Source organism: Microcaecilia unicolor, chromosome 3 (assembly GCF_901765095.1).
Source record: "Microcaecilia unicolor chromosome 3, aMicUni1.1, whole genome shotgun sequence".
NCBI classification, from domain to species: domain Eukaryota; kingdom Metazoa; phylum Chordata; class Amphibia; order Gymnophiona; family Siphonopidae; genus Microcaecilia; species Microcaecilia unicolor.
Genome location: NC_044033.1, coordinates 87,631,077 through 87,652,270, shown reverse-complemented (window position 1 = coordinate 87,652,270; position 21,194 = coordinate 87,631,077). Strand labels below are relative to the sequence as shown.

The following is a 21,194-nucleotide window of genomic DNA, read 5'->3' as shown; positions in this document are numbered from 1 at the left end:
ACAAGGGATATGTGGACAAACAAGCCCTCATCTCCCTCTAATCTGGGAGCTGCCTCCATGGGAATCGGGAGAAATAGAAAACCTGCTGTGGTGACCATGGATGCCCTGTGGGACGCTATTCAGGGACTGAACTCTTTTTCAGGTAACAAATTCATTTAAGGAAGAAGTTTCTGATTTGAAACAATCCCAACAATCTCTGGGAGAATTCAAGAACAAGAGGGGAAAACTGAATCACTAGAAGGAGAACTTAAAAAATTACAGAGTTTTGCAGTGACAGGAGAGGGATATTCTGGCTAGGAAGCTGGACTATTTAGATAACCATGGGAGGAGAAATAATTTAAGATTCCTCAATTTTCCTAAATCACCTCTGATTCCTGCTATAGAAATGTTGAAAAGGTACTTTGGAGAAATATTGGGAGTTCCGATGGAGGGTTTTCTACCCATTGTTAGAGCCCAAAATATATCTGGAATTAGAACTCCAACTGTGGAACCTCAACTTGAATTAAATCTAACTGAATTTTTTGAGAGCTCTTTAGAGGTAGTAACAGAACGAACAGCTCTTCTGGTAACTTTTGCACTGGAACCAGACAGAAATATTATCTTTTGATTATATTTCAGACATATGAATGCAATGTTCTTTGGTGCCAAGGTCCAAATATTTCCTGATTTAACTAAAGACACACAAAAAAGAAGACGTGACTTCTTGGGGTTAAAACCAAGAATACTCGCTTTGGATGGTACATATATATTAAAATTTGCATGTAGATGTTTAGTGTCTTTAAATTCGATAAATTGTTTGTTCTTTGAGCCAAAGAAATTGCAGGAATTTATAATATCCAAGGAAGATGAGAGGTTCTACCCTGAATGCTCATAGAGATTAAAAATATGCTGGATGAATTGGCTGCGAGTGTTGGCATCTCCCTGCTCCAATTGATTTGATTTATAAGTCTTTGTTTTTGGATATTTCCTTGTATCTTGTCTTATTATTGTGGACTAAGTTAGAAGTGAATTTTCCTAACCTTGTTTAAGGGAATAAGTATTTCTTTTTATGTTCCAGTTATTTCATTGCATTTATGGTGAATGTAATATTGGAAATTTATTTAAAAAAAAAAGACTGCATTTATCTTGTCCTTCCCTTCAGTTTAGTTAACAGAGAGAATGCACAAATTGATATCTGCGCAAGACACACTGAACCTTCAGTTTAGAAGGGGAAGGTGGTATGTGTGTCCTGTTTCAGTCTTACTTGGAAGGTTATATGTGGTGAATACTAAGGTTTAACAGGAAGCCCAGTGTTTCTCAACAAAGGTGTTGCTGCTTGACCATATTATTGATCTACAGGAAGACTCAAGACATGGCAGCAGGCTAAGTCTTGAGTGTGCTCCTTGCCCAACTCCCTCCCCCAACAGATACATCCTAAAAATAAATCCAGAAAACAATGAAAACCTACCCCTTAGGGAATGGGGGGAGAAAAATCCAGAGGGCGCATTTGGTTCAGAGCATTAAAAGGAGCAAAAGCAGTGAAGTTGCCACAGTTTGTTTCACTTCTAGTTACCGGTACATGCTGTTCACAAGGTCAGCTGCATGTTTGAGAAGAACAACAGATAGCATGCAAGGGTGTAGGTCCAAAATGTGCATTGGGGATACTGGCCACTTACATCAGGGAGTCAGCATTGGAGGGCTCCCTCTTTTATGGACTTCCTTCCGCAGTGGGAACTGCATAGGGCTAGTGGGTTTCATGAGACCAAAGGCCCTGCAGTTCTAGTTGGAAAAGGAAACCCATAGAGGAAGAGAGAACAGTAACAAGGGATGTTGCTTGTGGATGACACCTGCAGGCTGGATGGATACAGTGAAGGGGGGTTGTGGAGCAAGGGAAAGGAGAACTTTCCACTTTAAGAAGCAGCACCGACCTGCCCCCACAACTCTGCTAGTGGCATGGAACACTGTGGAACTTTGCACTCAAGTGTGCTGAAAGTCACCGTTGGTCCTGCCTCCATGATGCACACTTCTTGTTGCCAAGTGGGTGTGAAACAGGTGGGAAATCAGGAGACGAAAGGCAAATTTTGGTTCCAAACAAGGCAACTTTATTGCTAGCAAGTGAACAGCACCGAGTAGCCTCGGGACACTGTGTGTCATAAATCATCTGACACTTACATTTATACTTCCCTACTGGGCCTGCGCATTTGGCCCCTTACACGTCACAACTATCATGCGCAGTAAACATTTGTAGTTCTTACAGTACAAAATTGTAGTCCCAGTACGTACACACGTCATAACACTGAAATGATACTGGCAAGAAAAACGAAACTTAGCAGCTTATTCTGTACACACACAATGCTCCTTTCTAGCACAGGAGATAAGGTGCGGCTCAGGAATGCAGGGGGGGGGTGTCAGCACCCTCCAAGGTCGCCTATTCAGATGGCGTTGCTACGTGCAAGCTGGTCTTGTATAGGCCTTGCAAACTACTGTTACAAGCTATATGTCTAATAGTCCTGCATTCTGTCTGTACATTAGTGAACAGCAAACTTCTTTTGTTAGTAAACAGTAAAACTGGATAAGGCACAAATGTCCAGTGCAGTAATAAGGTGTGGCCAAACAGCCAAAAGCAGAGGTAGAGTGCATAAGTAAAAGTCCACCAGTAGGCACAAAACATGAGGTTGTCCTGTTGCTCAGTAGTATTCAGGTAGTACCGGCGTTCCACTCCTTCAGGTGGGACCCAGTAGTGACTTCTCACACTAAGTTACAAGAATAATTCAGAGGAGATGACAGGCAGAACAGAAGAAATGCTTTTCTCATCCATCCCTGTTATCAGCGTAAATAAGGTATTTTCTAGAATGACCATGAGAGAGGTGAGCCAAGAGACAGAGTGGGTAGGGCTGGGGTATGTACTAAGGCTCCCTCTCAAAAATTGGGTTCACTTGGCAGCTCTGAATTATGAAAAGGGAAAAAAATACAAAATGAAAAAAGGCCCACCAAAGAGTCCAGCTTCCAGCACTGATAAGAGCTCAAAGCTCCTAAGACAGGTACATCCATCATGTGTTGTAAACCTGCTTATTGAGAGTTTTTTAAACTGATATTTCAAAAGTTATGTACATACAATATGTATATAAAGAAAAGGAACAAATTTTCATGTAAAACATAATTGAGTCCTCAAGTCCACATTTAGAGGAGAGAAAAGCAATCCTACAAACTAATAAAATAGAATTTTCTGTTCAAAAAGGGAGAGATACTACCCCTAAATAAGAGCCATCTTCTATAATTCGTTCTAAGTCTTATTTATCTCCTGTTCCATTACAAATTTTTCCAAGTGTCAAAGAAAGCATATCTTTTTCCATGATAGTGCATTAAGCATCTACTGGGAAAACACAGACCCATGGACAGAAGATGTTAATAATTTCTCCAAAATGCTTCAAAGAGGCATGCCCGTTAAATCACTCCTCTTCAGGCACACCCCAATGGCCATGTGCCTAGGTGCGCTCTGCAGATGTGGGAGGCCAAGTCAGTGATGTCACTGCTGCAAGTAGAGCTGGGAGTCACTCTCCTTCATAGTTATCTCTGCTGTTCTCGCGCCACCATGCACACTGCTCAAGACTCTATCAGTTCCTTGCTGCTCCCAGAGGTGTTTTCAAACTAGATTTTTTGGTATGTAGGCAGGTGGGGAAAGAGAAAAAGAATCTAGATCTTGTATAGGCAACTGATTATTATTTCTTGGCTTCCTCTCCTCAGTATGTGCTTTTGCTTCCTGTCTTAGCATTACTCTCCATACTGCAGTGGACTGAGGCTAGTGTGGTGCACCTCTTAACAGCAAGGGGTGGGCAAGCATATCCCTGTTCAGCTGATTCTTTCAGCTAATCTGAAGTAACTTATTGTGTTGGCGAAAACTCCAATAAGGGGGGAAAAAAACACTGGGATGACTCAAAAATTTTGTTGCCTCATATTTGCTTTTGGTTAAGCATAATGACAGCTGAATATTGCCCTAGATTAATGGTAGTGTACTTATACCTCAACTAGTAAAAAAGGCCTGTTTCTGTAGGCAAGGAAACGGGCCTTAGGCAGGCAATTCCCCCCCCCCCCATGCTACGGCCCCCTCGAACCCCTCCTTCCGCGAACCTGTCGTTCCCCCCCCCCCCGTGCCAGCGAAAAACCGCCGCCACCGTTGTTGTGCTACCTGTGCTTACAGCTGAAGTGTTGTTCTTCCCTTCCCGTAGGTTCTTCAGTCATCTTGTCTGGAAGTTCCTCTGCGTGCGTCTGACGTCAGACGCACGGAGTTAAACTTTCTGAGAAGATGATTGAGGAACCCACCCAAAGGTAGTGCACAACAGCGGCGGGAGGGGGGGTGCGGTTTTCGGCGTTCCGGGGGGGGGGGGGAAACGACAGGTTCGCAGGAGGGGGTGGGTTTCGAGGGGGCCGTAGCACGAGGGGGGTGACAGCTGATTCCGAGGCAGTAGGAGGAGTAGGGAAACACGCGCAGCGTGTTTCCCTATTCCTCCCCTTGCCTTGGAATCAGCTGTGTTGACGTCAGTGACGTCCGTGCGTGTCTGCCTCGCAGACCACTTGCAGCCAGGGAGCCACAGTCCCAAGCATAGAACGTTGGAGGTGAGAATTATTATATAGGATATTTACCTATATACATACTAATGAAGAGAATTTTTGCTGTCCTTTCTGGTTGTAGAGACTAACAGCTTTTTTGTGTTGTTTTCAGGTGGTGGTTGTGGGAAATCCAGCAAACACTAACTGCCTAACAGCTTTAAAGTCTGCTCCATCTATACCAAAGGAGAACTTCAGCTGTCTAACTCGCTTGGATCACAACAGAGCTAAAGCCCAGGTAAAAGATGCTTGTATTTGGTTTGAATCTAATTTTATAGTGGTCTCCTCCTTTGAATGCTTTTTAAAATTTGTATTTCTTTGAGAAAAAAAAGGAATATGTGATGCCAAGTCATGTAGCCTATGTTGTATGTGCTGTCAAATCTAAGAGCTTTCTAGAAGGAAGCTTTGAACTTGTTGGTGACTAGAGACTGCTGTACTTGCCATTGATTTTTTTTGTCTTTCAAAGCTTCTGGGATTTTTCCTTATTCTATGAGGATAAGCAGGCCTTGATATGCTCACATCTGGGTGACGTTATCTGACAGAGCCTGGTGCGGACACTGACTATCTAGTAAGGTAGAAAATTCTATCAGCGTCCGCTCACTTGCACTGATGCCTTCCTGCCCAGATCCTCCAGTCCTTGTTTTTCCGCGGAGCTGAAAGGATGCGTTTTGTGTTCTCTCCCTCCCGCTGTGCTACTCATTTATTGTGAGTGCCTTCCCGTGCGGGTATTTACATTTTTTCATCCTTTTTTTATACTTTTTTCTTCAGTTTTGTTTCTGCTATTTCCTTTATTTTATTTTTAGATCTTTTGCAGCATTTTAAAGTTTCCTTTATTTTGACATGTGACTGCATGTTTAGGCCGCAGCCCTGTCCTCAATTTGAACACTGTCCCCTTTTTTTTTTTAATCTGCTCAAAGATTGATTAATTTAATTTAGCCGAGATTCTTTTTTCGATGTCCCAGAAGACCCCTAGTGGCTTCAAGTGGTGTGCCAACTGTAGGTGCGTGACTTCTTCCATGGACCCGCACAGTTGGTGCATTGGATGCCTTGGACCAGATCATGATCCCTCTGTTTGTGATATATGTTTACAAATACAGGTGAGAACTCAGCGGGTGCGACTAGCTCAAAAGGAGCATGTTTTTGGATCTTTAAAGGCCAGATCATCAACTTCAGCACTGGTGGCATCGACCTCCATGGCCGCTCCAACTTCGGCATCCACATGGAATGTACTGGCATTGAGTGGATCTCCACCTGCCTTGACACAGGGGCAGGCCCTGGGACCAGTCAACATCGGACCCAACACAGGCACTGAGGACCCATAAGGATTCGGTGGCATCCTCATCAGCACTGGGGGATCGAGGCTCTGTGCATCAGGGGAAGCTCAAGAAGCCTAAGCATCGGTCTTCTTCAACATACGTTGCAGGAGCACTGGGACATCAGCACCTCTGATACTTAAGAAGTGCCGGCGCAGGAGGAGCGCTCCCCCCTCCTTAGAAGAGGTATGGTGTGCAAGTCACTGAGCAGCCCAGTTCCCTTCACCGGTTTGGCATGGACATTTTCTCAAACTGCCTCTCCCCCTGCTCTCATGCCTTTGCCAATGCCCACTTTTGATGAGTGGTTCTGCAGCATGCTCTGGGAGGAGTTGGTGCAGTTGCTGCAGGGGGTTCCCACTTTGGCATCGAGGGTGCTTGCGCCACTACTGGAACAGCCCCAGGCTTTCTCCGAGGTTCCATCGATGGTGCCCAGATCTTCGACGTCAATGTCCGAAGAAAGCAGTACCACCTTTTGACATAGTAACATAGTAGATGACAGCAGAAAAAGACCTGCAAGGTCCATCCAGTCTGCCCAAGAAATGTGCCATTTTTTTGTGTTTACCTTACCTTGATTTGTACCCGTCTTTTTCAGGGCACAGACCATACAAGTCTGCCCAGCACTATCCCCACCTCCCACCATCGGCTCTGGCACAGACCATATAAGTCTGCCCAGCACTATCCCCGCCTCCCAACCACCAGCCCCACCTCCCACTACCGGCTCTGTTATCCAATCTCGGCTAAGCTCCTGAGGATCCATTTCTTCTGAACAGGATTCCTTTATGTTTATCCCACGCATGTTTGAATTCCGTTACCGTTTTTATCTCCACCACCTCCCGTGGGAGGGCATTCCAAGCAACCACCACTCTCTCCGTGAAAAAATACTTCCTGACATTTTTCTTGAGTCTGCCCCCCTTCAATCTCATTTCATGTCCTATCGTTCTACCACCTTTGTATCTCCGGAAAAGGTTCGTTTGCGGATTAATACCTTTCAAATATTTGAACGTCTGTATCATATCACCCCTGTTTCTCCTTTCCTCCAGGGTATACATGTTCAGGTCAGCAAGTCTCTCCTTGTACGTCTTGTAATGCAAATCCCATACCATTCTCGTAGCTTTTCTTTGCACAGCTTCGATTCTTTTTACATCCTTAGCAAGATACGGCCTCCAAAACTGAACACAATACTCCAGATGGGGCCTCGCCAACGACTTATACAGGGGCATCAACACTCCCTTTCTTCTGCTGGTCACACCTCTCTGCATACAGCCCAACAACCTTCTAGATACAGCCACCGCCTTGTCACACTGTTTCATCGCCTTCAAATCCTCAGATACTATCACCCCAAGATCTCTCTCCCCGTCTGTACCTATCAGACTCTTGCCGCCTAACACATACGTCTCCCGTGGATTTCTATTCCCTAAGTGCATCACTTTGCATTTCTTGGCATTGGTCTAAGGTTTGGCAATTAAAATTCATTCTTCTAGCTTCTTCAGATCCTTTTTCATGTTTTCCACTCCCTCCGGGGTGTCCACTCTGTTACAGATCTTAGTATCATCCGCAAATAGGCAAACTTTACCTTCTAACCCTTCGGCAAGGTCACTCACAAATATATTGAACAGAATCGGCCTCAGCACCAATCCTTGAGGCACTCCACTACTCACCTTTCCCTCCTCCGAGCGAACTCCATTCACCACCACCCTCTGGCGTCTGTCCGTCAACCAGTTCCTAATCCAGTTCACCACTTCGGGTCCTATCTTCAGCCCATCCAGTTTATTTAAAAGCCTTCTGTGGGGAACCGTGTCAAAAGCTTTGCTGAAATCTAAGTAGATTACGTCCATAGCTCGTCCCTGATTCAATTCTCCTGTCACCCAATCAAAGAACTCAATGAGATTTGTTTGGCACGATTTCCCTTTGGTAAAACCATGTTGTCTCGGATCTTGCAACTTATTGGCTTCCAGGAAATTCACTATCCTTTCCTTCAGCATCGCTTCCATTACTTTTCCAATAACCGAAGTGAGGCTTACCGGCCTGTAGTTTCCAGCTTCTTCCCTATCACCACTTTTGTGAAGAGGGACCACCTCAGCCATTCTCCAATCCCTCGGAACCTCTCCCGTCTCCATGGATTTATTAAATAAATCTTTAAGAGGACCCGCCAGAACCTCTCTGAGCTCCCTCAATATCCTGGGATGGATCCCGTCCGGTCCCATGGCTTTGTCCACCTTTAGCTTTACAAGTTGTTCATACACACTCTGTTCTGTAAATGATGCTGTATCCGCTCCATTTTCATTTGTACTTTTTCCAGTCCATCGCGGTCCTGCTCCAGGATTTTCTTCTGTGAAAACAGAACAAAAGTATCTATTTAGCAAATTTGCTTTTTCTTCATCACTATCTACATAGCGGTTTGCAGTATCTTTTAGTCTCACAATTCCCTTTTTAGTCATTCTCCTTTCACTAATATACCTGAAGAAATTTTTGTCACCCCTCCTTACATTTCTAGCCATTTGTTCTTCCACTTGCGCTTTTGCCAGACGTATCTCTCTCTTGGCTTCTTTCAGTTTCATCATGTATTCCTCCCCGTGTTCCTGTTCTTCAGTTTTTGTGTATTTCTGGAACGCCAACTCTTTAGCCTTTATTTTCTCAGCCACTTGTTTGGAGAACCATATCAGTTTCCTTTTTCTCTTGCTTTTATTTACTTTCCTTACATAAAGGTTCGTGGCCTTATTTATAGCTTCTTTCAGCCTTGACCACTGTCGTTCCACTTCTTGTACTTCCTCCCAGCCCATCATCTCCTTCCTCAGGTATTCCCCCATTTTAGTAAAGTCAGCACGCTTGAAATCCAGGACTTTGAGTTTTGAGTGGCCGCCCTCCACTACAGCCGTTATATCAAACCAAACCGTTTGGTCACTGTTGCCCAGGTGGGCACCCACTCGGATATTTAACACGCTATCTCCATTTGTGAGCACCAGATCCAGCATCACTCCCTCCCTCGTGGGTTCCGTCACCATTTGTCTGAGCAAAACACTTTGGAAAGCATCCACGATCTCTCTACTTCTCTCCGATTCCACCGACGGAACCTTCCAATCTACATCCGGCAGGTTGAAATCTCCCAGCAACAGCACCTCTTTCCTAACTTTTGAATATCCGCAATCAGATCCCTATCTAGTTCCTCCAGTTGTGTCGGGGGTCTGTAGACAACACCCACGAGGACTGAGGTTCTATCATCTCTTTTTAAGGTGATCCATATCACTTCTTCTTTTCCCCAGGTCCCTGTCATTTCATTCGCTGTGATATCATTTCTCACATACAGAGCTACTCCTCCACCTTTTCAACCCTCTCTATCCTTCCTAAATGGATTATAGCCTGGCAGTGGCGCAGTAAGGGGGGGGGCGGGAGGGGCGGTCCGCCCCGGGTGTCATCTCAGGGGGGGTGCTCCCTGCCAGCTCCCCCCCTCGGCGCATCGACACCCCCCGACCAGCTCCCGCACCCTACCTTTAAAAAGAATGTCAGAATCCGAGGCGAGACGCAGCCCCTCGCGCCTGCCCTGCACGTAAAAGAAATGTGGACCGTCGGGCCTTCCCTCGCTCTATCTGTCCCGCCCTCCGCTGACGCAACTTCCTATTTCCGCAAGGGCGGGACAGACAGAGCGAGAGAAGACCCGATGGTCCACATTTCTTTTACGTGCAGGGCAGGCGCGAGGGGCTGCGCCTCGCCTCGGATTCCGACATTCTTTTTAAAGGTAGGGTGCGGGAGCTGGTCGGGGGGAGTGGGGTGTCGATGCGCCGAGGGGGGGGGGGATGTCATTGTGCTGCACCCGGGGGGGGGGGAGTGCAACGGTGCCCCACCCCGGGTGGCAGCCCCCCCTGCTTTGCCACTGTAGCCTGGTATGTTTGCATCCCATTCATGGGAGCCATTTAGCCACGTCTCTGTGATTGCAACAACGTCTAAGTCTGCCTCCACCATCAGGGCTTGAAGGTCATGAACTTTATTGCTTAGACTGCGAGCATTTGTGGTCATCGCATTCCATCTACATTTCCTGGTATGTGTTTTAACATTAGTGATTTGGAGGTGTCTTAACCCTTTGGGTACCTTCCTATCTTTTTGTTCCACCGTCATTCTTTTTTCTTCTGCATCCATTCTATTTTCAGGAATATCACAGTGCTGTAATGGCGCAAAAGAATTCTGTAGGGGCAACACTTGTGAGGGCGGATACTTGTGTGTCACATAACGAAGTCTGCCTGAGCCTACTGTGAACCATCTATTTTTTGGTGGTTTTATCCTTTGAGGCAGTGGTGTGAATTTGGTTTGATTCTGTGCAGTATGATTTTGTGGAGTCTTTGAAGCTGGTTTAAGTGCATCTAATTCCTCCTTTAGGGGGAGGAAGCTTACCTGGAGTCTGAGGGTAGGGCTTCCCCTCAAAGCTCCTCAGAATGTGGACATCATTCCACCAGAGTGAGATTGACACAGATTCATTCACCTGCTCCTGAGTATGGTGAAGGGTCTGATTGGGACCACTCAATGAGAGTCAGATGAGGGTCCACATTACATCTCGGAGGAGGAGTCCTCTCCTATGGGATTCCACCTGATCCTCTCCTCCTCAAGAAAGACGTAAATCTCCACCAGAGGCACTCTTTCACCAGTTTTCTGAGGGAGATGACGGTGGCCATCCCATTTAAGTTGGAGACGGAAGAAGAGCCTAGAGCAGAGATATCTGTTCTGGACTATAAGACTCCTCGTAAGGATGGAGTCACTGTACCATTGCACCCTATCCTTAAGGACACACTGTTGAACTGGGAGTCTCTCCTTACAGTGCAGGTCACACTTAAGAAGGTGGATACGCAGTATCGTATACAGAAGGCTCCTGGATTCGAGAAGGCACAGTTGTCCCACAACTCCGTGGTGGTTGAATTTACTCTCAAATGGGTCAAGAGTTCTCTGTCTCATGCCTCTGCGCCCCAGGGGCGACAGGCTTGAACTAAGTTTTTCAGGCCTCTATGCTTGTTGCCTGCAGTCCTATCAGCTCTACACGAGCCTTTCCTTGGAGATTCTGGTGAACAGTATACTGACTTTGGTGGACTCTCTCACTTCAGAACCGGCCGCAGAGCTTCACCAGCTGGTCAACAAGCAGATGGAGTGTGGGCATTATTTGGCCAGGGGCACCTATGATACTTTTGATGTTGCATCCAGATTCTGTGGAGTGGGTGTGAGGATGCACAGACTCTCATAGCTGCATGTCTTTGACCTGGAACCAGCGGTTCAAGAGAGGTTGACAGACGTGCCATGCCAAGGGAACAAATTGTTTGGAGAGAGAGTGAAAGAGATTGCTGACCTCGTTAAAAAGCATACAGATACTATTTTCTCTCTCTCTCAAATACATCTTCAAGATTTTCGCCTCCCAATGTCCCAGCTGGCTCCCAAGTTCCATCTATAACCAGTTCGTTGAGACTGATGGGCCACATGGCCTCCACCGTGCATGTCGCTGTAATGACACATCTCCACTTGAGAGGCTCAGTGGACCTTAGCTTCCCAGTGGTCTCTGGCAAAAGGGAACCTAACCAATGTCGTCAGCATACCACCACAATTGGCACACTCCCTTCTGTGGTGGACAGTTCGGTCCAATTTGACTCTGGGACTTCCATTCCAAATTCCACTGCCATGGAAAGTGTTTACAACAGATGCATCCAACCTGGGTTGGGGAGTTCATGTAGATGGACTTCACATTCAAGGCCAGTGGTCTGCTTAGGAGGTTCAGTTCCACATCAATCTCCTTGAGCCCAGGGCTATTTGGAATACTCTAAAAGCTTTCAGAGATCGACTCCAGAACCAAATTGTTCTCATTCAAACAGACTGGATTGCGATGTTCCATGTCAACAAGCAAGGGGTTATGGGATCCTACCCCTTGTGTCAGGAAGCTGTGGGCTTGTGGTAGTGGGCCATCCTTCATGGGATGGACCTCTGTGCCACTACCTACCCAGCAAGAGCAACTGCCTGGCAGACAGATTGAGCAGGATACTGCAATGACACAAGTGGTCTCTAAACATGGGCTTAGATGGGTGTACCCTGGAAGTTCTTCTGAGAGTGGATCTTTTCACCACTCATCTGAACAACAAAGTGCCTCGGTTCTGCTCCAGGCTCAGATCATGCAGCAGACGAGTCGAATGCCTTTCTCCTACAGTGGCAGGAGGGCCTTCTGTATGCATATCCTCCCATACTCATAGAGAAGACTTTGCTGAAACTTGGGCAAGATCAGGGTTCCATGATTCTGATCACTCCTTACTAGCCGTTGTAGGTCTGGAGTTGTCCTCCGAAGATCCATGGAGATTGGACTGTTTTCTGAACCTCATCACTCAGAGTGAGAGTTCCTTTCTGCATCCCAACCTCCAATCCCTGGCCCTCACAGCTTGAATGTTGAGAGCGTAGAACTCGAACCCCTGGGATTGCCCGAGGGTGTCTCCCACTAAGAAGTGTTACTCTTTTAAATGGAAGAGGTTTGCTGTCTGATGTGAGGGCAAGGCCTTAGATCCCTTCTCTAGCCCTGCACAAAAACTGCTTGAATACCTCCTACACCTGTCTGAAAACCAACTCTGTAAGGGTTCATCTTAGTGCAATTGGTGCTGATCACCATGTAGGAGGTGAGTCCGTCTTAGTACAGCCTTTAGTTGTTTGCTTCATGCGAGGTTTGTTGCTGACAAAGCCCCCACCAAACATCCCACTGTGCCATGGGATCTCAACATAGCCCTCACCCAGCTGATTAAAGCTCCATTTGAGCCTCTGAATTCCTGTCATCTGAAGTTTTTGACCTGGAAAGTTGTTTCTGGTGGCAGTCACTTCAGCTTGCAGAGTCGGTGAGCTCCAGGCCCTAGAAGCTCACTCACTATATACTAAATATTATCACAACAGAGTAGTACTCCACACGTACCCTAAGTTCCTTCCTAAGGTAGTGTCTGCGTTCCATCTTAACCGGTCAATTGTTCTGCCAACATTTTTCCTAAAACCTTATGCCCATCCTGGCGAAAATGTACTGCATACTTGAGACTGCAAGTGAGCCTTAGCCTTCTGTCTGGAATGGACTCAAGCCCATAGGCAGTCCACCCAGCTTTTTGTTTCTTTTAACCCCAACACATTGGGGGTGTCCATTGGCAAACAAAACTTTCAAATTGGATAGCAGAGTGCATCTCCTTTGCTTATGCCCAAGCTGGGCTGACTCTTGAGGGTTATGTCACGACTCACAATGAGTCAGAGTCTTGGCTCCATAGAGGAGATTTGCAAGGCTGCAACATGGTCTTCAGTCCACACATTCACATCCCACTACTGTTTGGATCAGGACACCCAACATGACAGTCGGTTCGGACAGGCAGTTCTGCAAAAATATTTTGTCTAGAATCCAACTCCACCCTCCTAGGCCCTGTTTTATTCCATTCCAGGCTGCACCTACACAGCTAATATGTATATAGTTTAAGGTTGATTGAACTTTGTCTCAATATTTTGAGACTCAATTATCCTAGCTTTCTTTTTTTTTTTTTTGGTGAGCCTGGTAGCTAGGGATTTCCACATGTGAGAATAGGAAAGCCTGCTTGTCCTTGGAGAAAGCAAAGGTACTTACCTGTAGCTGGTTTTCTCCGAGGACCTCAGGCCATTTATTCTCACACAGCCTTCCACCTCCCCTAAGACTTGTATTTAGTTTCACCTGACTGGAGGACTCATGCTCGCGCGGAAAGGCATCAGTGCATGCATGGTGGCATGCTGCTACAACTTTCTACTTTACTAGCTAGTCAATATCCGCACCAGGCTCCATCAAATGACGTCACCCAGGTGTGAGAATGATCGGCCTGCTGTGTCCTCTGAGAACACCAGCTACAGGTAAGTAAGTATCTTTTGCTTTTTGTCTATTTCTAATCAAGCTTTTGTTTCTCTTTTTGTGCCTGTTAGTTGGGCATTTAATCAACATGTTTTTGAACCCTGATATCTGTTTAGTGAAGAGTCAACACCTAGATCTCTAGTGTACCACTTACGCTACTTGTGGCTTGCTAGGATTTTTCCACTTTTCATAAGTACATAAGTACATAAGTAGTGCCATACTGGGAAAGACCAAAGGTCCATCTAGCCCAGCATCCTGTCACCGACAGTGGCCAATCCAGGTCAAGGGCACCTGGCACGCTCCCCCATTTTTTTTCTTTTTACCTTTTTCTATTACAGTGTCAGGGAAAGCAGTCAGTGACTTCAACGGATGCCTCTGTTGCACTAATGTGCCGCTAGCTTATCTCACTGAATATTAACTTTGCCCAAGTGAAGGCAGCAGCTTCTCTGATTTGCACACAGCTCTATCTCGCATTCATTTTGGATATACTGACAGCCAGACTGGCTAGAGGATAGTGCAGAACTAGCTGAGACATGCTGGTCTAGAATGTAGCATTAGGTTTTTAAGTTTAATTTTCTCTAAATTAATCATTCCATTCACTTCCTAAAAATATTTGTTTCCCATTTAGACTACTTATTTATTTTGACTCTTTGTCAGAGCTTTAAACATGTATATGTGGGTGCTGATATGATTTAAATGAGATTTGCACAGTATTTTAATGGGAGCTCATGTGTTTCTTTTCTATCCAGATTGCTCTCAGGCTTAATGTGGCTTCTGATGATGTGAAGAATGTCATTATCTGGGGAAACCATTCTTCCACTCAGTATCCAGATGTTAACCATGCCACCGTCAAGCTGCAAGGGAAGGAGATTGGAGTTTATGAAGCTGTGAAGAATGACCACTGGCTTAAGGGGGATTTTATCACAGTAAGATGCAAGTTTTTTGGTTGGGGGCGGACTGACCATACTGGCAACAGGGCATTGCCTGAGGGCCCAGAGGCTCTCTTCCCAACCCCCCCCTTTCCTCATAAGGAAATCATCCCATCTCCTTTATCATTTTCGTTGCCCTTCTCTGTACCTTTTCTAATTCCACTATATCTTTTTTGAGATGCGGCGACCAAAATTGAACACAATATTCGAGGTGTGGTTGCACTATGGAGCGATACAAAGGCATTATAAAATCTTCATTTTTGTTTTACATTCCTTTCCTAATAATACCTAACATTCTGTTTGCTTTCTTAGCCGCAGCAGCACACTGAGCAGAAGGTTTCAACATATCATCAACGCCGACACCTAGAACCCTTTCTTGGTCTGTGACTCCTAACGTGGAACCTTGCATGACATAGCTATAATTCGGGTTCCTCTTTTCCACATGCATCACTTTTCACTTGCTCACATTAAACATCAACTGCCATTTAGATGCCCATTCTCGTAAGGTCCTCTTGTAATTTTTCAAAATCCTCTGTCATTTATAAATATGTTAAAAAGCAGCGGTCCCAGCACAGACCCCTGGGGAACCCCACTAACTAGCCTTCTCCATTGAGAATACTAACCATTTAACCCTACTCTCTGCTTTCTATCTTTTAACCAGTTTTTAATCCACAATAGAACACTACCTCCTATCCCATGACTCTCCAATTTCCTCTGGAGTCTTTCATGAGGTACTTTGTCAAACACCTTCTGAAAATCCAGATACACAATATCAACCGGCTCACCTTTATCCACATGTTTGTTCACCCCTTCAAAGAAATGTAGTAGATTGGTGAGGCAAGATTTCCCTTCACTAAATCCATGTTAACCCATGCTTTTGAATATGCTCTGTAATTTTGTTCTTTATAATAGTCTCTACCATTTTGCCTGGCACCGATGTCAGATTCACCGGTCTATAATTTCCAAGATCTCCTCTGGAACCTTTTTTAAAAATCGGCGTTACATTGGCCACACTCCAATCTTCCAGTAACACGCTCTATTTTATGGATAAATTACATATTACTAACAATAGCTCCGCAATTTCATTTTTCAATTCTATCAGTACTCTGGGATGAATACCCATCCAGTCCAGGAGATTTGCTACTCTTCAGTTTGTAGAACTGCCCCATTACATCCTCCAAGTTTACAGAGAATTCATTAAGTTTCTCAAAAAATAGAACTCCAACTTCCTGTTTTCCAGCAATCTGTATGAAAATGGGGCATGATGTGGAACAGACGTCCACAACCTTTCCCAAAGTCATTTTTCAGCTTTTCACCAAAAATATTTGTGTTGCATGCATGCATGCATGCATGGTGCGTCCTTGACCACAACCCTCTCTTTCTGTGGTTATTTCCTCTTCCCCTCCCCCCCCCCCCAAATCCAGTTTCGCCTGACTGAATGTGTTTACTGTTATATCATTGTTCCTAGTCACAGGAGAAACCACATTGTTTTTGCAGACATGCTAACAGCTATAGCTCGGTTGCAGATTGCAGCCCTGTGATGCTCTGTTGAACCTCGAGTAATCTTATGGGCTTCTGAACTGTAGCCCATGTTTCACAGGAGAGGTTCAGCTGCTAGTTAGTGAGTCATTTGCTCTATCATAAATTGGAAAGGAAGAGGTTAAAACTACGTGTATATGCTTGGTGATTTCCATCTTCTAGTGTGGAACAACAGTTGGAGAGAGGCTGAATGTCTGGTTCACCCATTTGCGTTTAACATGACCACAAAGGCCCACATTCCATCCCTGGGTCTCCAGATAAGGTTTGTGGGCGAGGGGGTTATAAAGAGATCAGTGCACTAGGGGAAAAACAAAGGGGGGGGAGGTGGCGGTTTTAAATCCAGACTCCTGTTGTCCTACTTTAGTATCAGAGAGCGTGAGGAAAGGGGAGGCACCCCAAGGGATGAAACATACAGGGTCATGCAGGAGTTGGGTTTTTGCACCATAGCCTTGGGTAACACCAGTGAGAAGATCTAATTTACCACCCATTCGAGTGAATGGTTTTGTGTTCATTCTGTTTGGGTTGTTCAAGTTATACATGTCGTATAAAAAGAGGGGGGTGGCCTAAACCAGTCCATAGGAAGAGGAATCGGAGTGTACTTTGCCCTCCAGTTTTCTCATTATACAATTTTTCTCCGAGGACAAGCAGGCTGCTTGTTCTCACGACTGGGTTGACGTCCACGGCAGCCCCCACCAACCGGAACCAAAACTTTGCAGGCGGTCCCGCACGCAGGGCACGCCCACCGCTCCATTCCAGAGTGGTACGCAAGATCTTCCGAGAGTGGGGCACTCCCTCGGTGGACCTTTTCGCCTCTCAGACCAACCACAAGCTGCCTCTGTTCTGTTCCAGACTACAGGCACACGGCAGACTAGCGTCGGATGCCTTTCTCCATTGGGGGACCGGCCTCCTGTATGCTTATCCTCCCATACCTTTGGTGGGGAAGACCTTACTGAAGCTCAAGCAAGACCACGGCACCATGATTCTGATAGCGCGTTTTTGGCCCCGTCAGATCTGGTTCCCTCTACTTCTGGAGTTGTCCTCCGAAGAACCGTGGAGATTGGAGTGTTTTCCGACTCTCATTTTGCAGAACGACGGAGCGCTTCTGCACCCCAACCTTCAGTCTCTGGCTCTCACGGCTTGGATGTTGAGGGCGTAGATTTTGCTTCGTTGGGTTTGTCTGAGGGTGTTTCCCGTGTCTTGCTTGCCTCTAGAAAGGATTCCACTAAAAAGAGTTACTTTTTCAAGTGGAGGAGGTTTGTCGTTCGGTGTGAGAGCAAGGCCCTAGAACCTCGTTCTTGTCCTGCACAGAACCTGCTTGAATACCTTCTGCACTTATCAGAGTCTGGCCTCAAGACCAACTCAGTAAGGAATCACCTTAGTGCGATTAGTGCTTACCATCATCGTGTAGAGGGTACAGCCATCTCTGGAGAGCCTTTAGTCGTTCGATTCATGAGAGGCTTGCTTTTGTCAAGGCCCCCTGTCAAGCCTCCTGCAGTGTCATGGGATCTCAACGTCATCCTCACCCAGCTGATGAAACTTCCTTTTGAGCCACTGAATTCCTGCCATCTGAAGTACTTGACCTGGAAGGTCATTTTCTTGGTGGCAGTTACTTCAGCTCGTAGAGTCAGTGAGCTGCAAGCCCTGGTAGCTCATGCTCCTTATACCAAATTTCATCATAACAGAGTAGTACTCCGCACTCACCCTAAGTTCCTGCCAAAGGTGGTGTCGGAGTTCCATCTTAACCAGTCAATTGTCTTGCCAACATTCTTTCCCAGACCACATACCCGCCCTGCTGAACGTCAATTGCACACATTGGACTGCAAGCGAGCGTTGGCCTTCTATCTGGAGCGGACACAGCCCCACAGACAGTCCGCCCAATTGTTTATTTCTTTCGACCCCAATAGGAAAGGGGTCGCTGTCGGGAAACGCACCATCTCCAATTGGCTAGCAGATTGCATTTCCTTCACTTACGCCCAGGCTGGGCTGGCTCTTGAGGGTCATGTCACGGCTCATAGTGTTAGATCCATGGCAGCGTCAGTGGCCCAACTGAAGTCAGCCACTATTGAAGAGATTTGCAAGGCTGCGACGTGGTCATCTGTCCACACATTCACATCACATTACTGCCTCCAGCAGGATACCCGACGTGACAGTGGTTCGGGCAGTCGGTGCTGCAGAATCTGTTTGGGGTTTGAATCCAACTCCACCCTCCAGGACCCGATTTTGTTCAGTTCAGGCTGCACTCTCAGTTAGTTGTTCTTCGTAGGTCAATTTCTGTTATGCCCTCGCCGTTGCGAGGTTCAATTGACCTGGGTTCTTGTTTTGAGTGAGCCTGGGAGCTAGGGATACCCCAGTCGTGAGAACAAGCAGCCTGCTTGTCCTCGGAGAAAGCGAATGATACATATCTGTAGCAGGTGTTCTCCGAGGACAGCAGGCTGATTGTTCTCACCTACCCTCCCTCCTCCCCTTTGGAGTTGCGTTTTTTCTCATTCTTTTGCTTGTCATTCAACTGAGCGGGAACGGTTGCGCACGGGCGGGAAGACGGCCGCGCATGCGCGGTGGGCGTGCCCTGCGTGCGGGACCGCCCGCGAAGTTTTGGTTCCGGTTGGTGGGGGCTGCCGTGGACGTCAACCCAGTCGTGAGTACAATCAGCCTGCTGTCCTTGGAGAACACCTGCTACAGGTATGTATCATTCGTTATATGTTCAATAATCCTATTTTTAAACTTTCTGTTGGTTTTGCCAATATATAATAAATTACAGGAACGCATGCCTACATAAATAATACTACCTGCAGCAGTTTTCAAATTGTGAAATTGAGAGGGATAATCTGACTAGTAGTAAGAGTTGGTTTGGGGGTTTTTTCTAACAAAATTTTATTGAAAGGGTTTTTTTTCAATAAACATAAAAGCCAGAAATGATATTTAAAGCTGACGAGTTAGAGGAACTGAATGAAATCTCTATAAACGTGGAAGATGTGATGGTGCAATTTGACAAATTGAAGAGTAGCAAATTGCCTGGACTGGATGGTATTCATCCCAGAGTACTGATAGAATTGAAAAATGAACTTGCAGAACTATTGTTAGTAATATGTAATTTATCTTTAAAATCGATCATGGTACCGGAAGATTGGAGGGTGGCCAATGTAATGCCGAGTTTTAAAAAAGATTCCAGAGGTGATCCGGGAAATTATAGACCAGCGAGCCTGACGTTGGTGTCTGCCAAATGGTAGATACTATTATAAAGAACAAAATTACAGAGCATATTCAAAAACATGGATTACTGAGACAAATCCAACATAGATTTAGTGAAGGGAAATCTTTCTATTACATTTCTTTGAAGAGGTGAACAAACATGGATAAAGGTGAGCCGGTTGATATTGTATATCTGGATTTTCAAAAGGCGTTTGACAAAGTACCTCATGAAAGACTCCAGAGGAAATCGGAGAGTCATGGGATAGGAGGTAGTGTTCTATTGTGGATTAAAAATGTGTTAAAACATAGGAAACAGAGAGTAGGGTTAAATGGTCAGTATTCTCAATGGAGAAGGGTAGATAATGGGGTTCCCTAGGGGTCTGTGCTGGGACCGCTGCTTTTTAACATATTTATAAATGATTTAGAGATGGGAGTGAGGTAATTAAATTTGCTGATGACACAAAGTTATTCAAAGTTGTTAAATTCAAGAAGGCTGTGAAAAATTACAAGAGGACCTTACGAGACTGGGAGACTGGGCATCCAAATGGCAGATGACGTTTAATATAAGCAAGTGCAAAGTGATTCCTGTGGGAAAGAGACACCTGAACTATAGCTACGTAATGCAAGGTTCCACATTTGGAGTCATCAACCAGGAAAGGAATCTAGGTGTCATCGTTGGTGATACGTTGAAATCCTCTGTTCAGTGTGTGGCGGCGGCTAAGACAGCAAATGGAGTGTTAGGTATTATTAGGAAAGAAATGTAAAACAAAAATTAGAATGTTATAATGCCTTTGAATTACTCTATGCACATACTGTGTGCAATTCTGGCCACCGCATCTCAAAAAATATATAGTGGAATTAGAAAAGGTACAGAGAAGGGCGATGAAAATGATAAAGGGGATGGGACGACTTCCCTATGAGGAAAAGGCTAAAGTGGCTAGGGTTTCTCAGTTTGGAGAAAAGATGGCTGAGGGGAGAAATGATAGAGGTCTATAAAAGGAGTGGAGTGAAATGGGTAGTTGTGAATTGTTAGTTTAATCTTTCTAAAAGTACTAGGACTAGGGGGCATGCAATGAAGCTACAAAGTAGGAAGTTTAAAACAAATCGGAGAAAATATTTCTTCACTCAATGTATAATCAAACTCTGGAATTCTTTACCAGAGAATGTAGTAAAAGCAGATAGCTTAGCGGGGTTTTAAAAAAGTTTGGATAACTTCCTAAAAGAAAAGTCCATAAGCCATTATTAAAATGGACTTGAGGAAAATCCACTGCTTATTTCTAGGATAAACAGCATAAAATGTATTGTTTTGGGACCTTGCCAGGTACTTGTAACTTGGATTGTTCACTGTTGGAAACAGGATGCTGGGCTTAATTGACCTTGGGTTTGTATACTTATATTCTTATGTTAAGCTCAAACAGTGCAAATAGTAAATGCATATTTAGTTCAAGGTTCAAAATAATTTTATATTTACATCAAGGTACTTATAACCCACACTAGCCTCCTGAGTTCAGCACGGTTTACATAATAAAAGAAGCCATGCTATCCCTGGGATATAACAAAGCAAAGAAAAAAGGTACAAAAGCATAAACAAACAGAAAAGCAGAATAAGGTCAAAAAGGTTTATTGTTCCAATAAACCTTTTTGACCTTATTCTGTTTTTCTGTTTATTTATCCCTGGGATATTACAGCATCAACTTTCCCAAATAATACTTATTAAGCACAAATTTTTGAAGCAAAAATGTCTTTATCTGTTTGCAAAGTATTTTAGAATTGGTAAGTCGGGTAAAG

The 21,194-nt window shown here is 45.2% G+C and overlaps 1 protein-coding gene across 1 annotated transcript in view; it reads left to right on the top strand.

The window, feature by feature from the left end:
* The window catches only part of MDH1 (malate dehydrogenase 1), a 132,041-nt gene that overhangs the window by 73,513 nt on the left and 37,334 nt on the right, over positions 1–21,194 (top strand). Inside the window, exons 5-6 of the mRNA XM_030196157.1 lie at positions 4,700–4,822; positions 14,499–14,675. Of these exons, the coding sequence (XP_030052017.1) occupies positions 4,700–4,822; positions 14,499–14,675 (300 nt within the window). The remainder of the gene's footprint in view (positions 1–4,699; positions 4,823–14,498; positions 14,676–21,194) is intronic.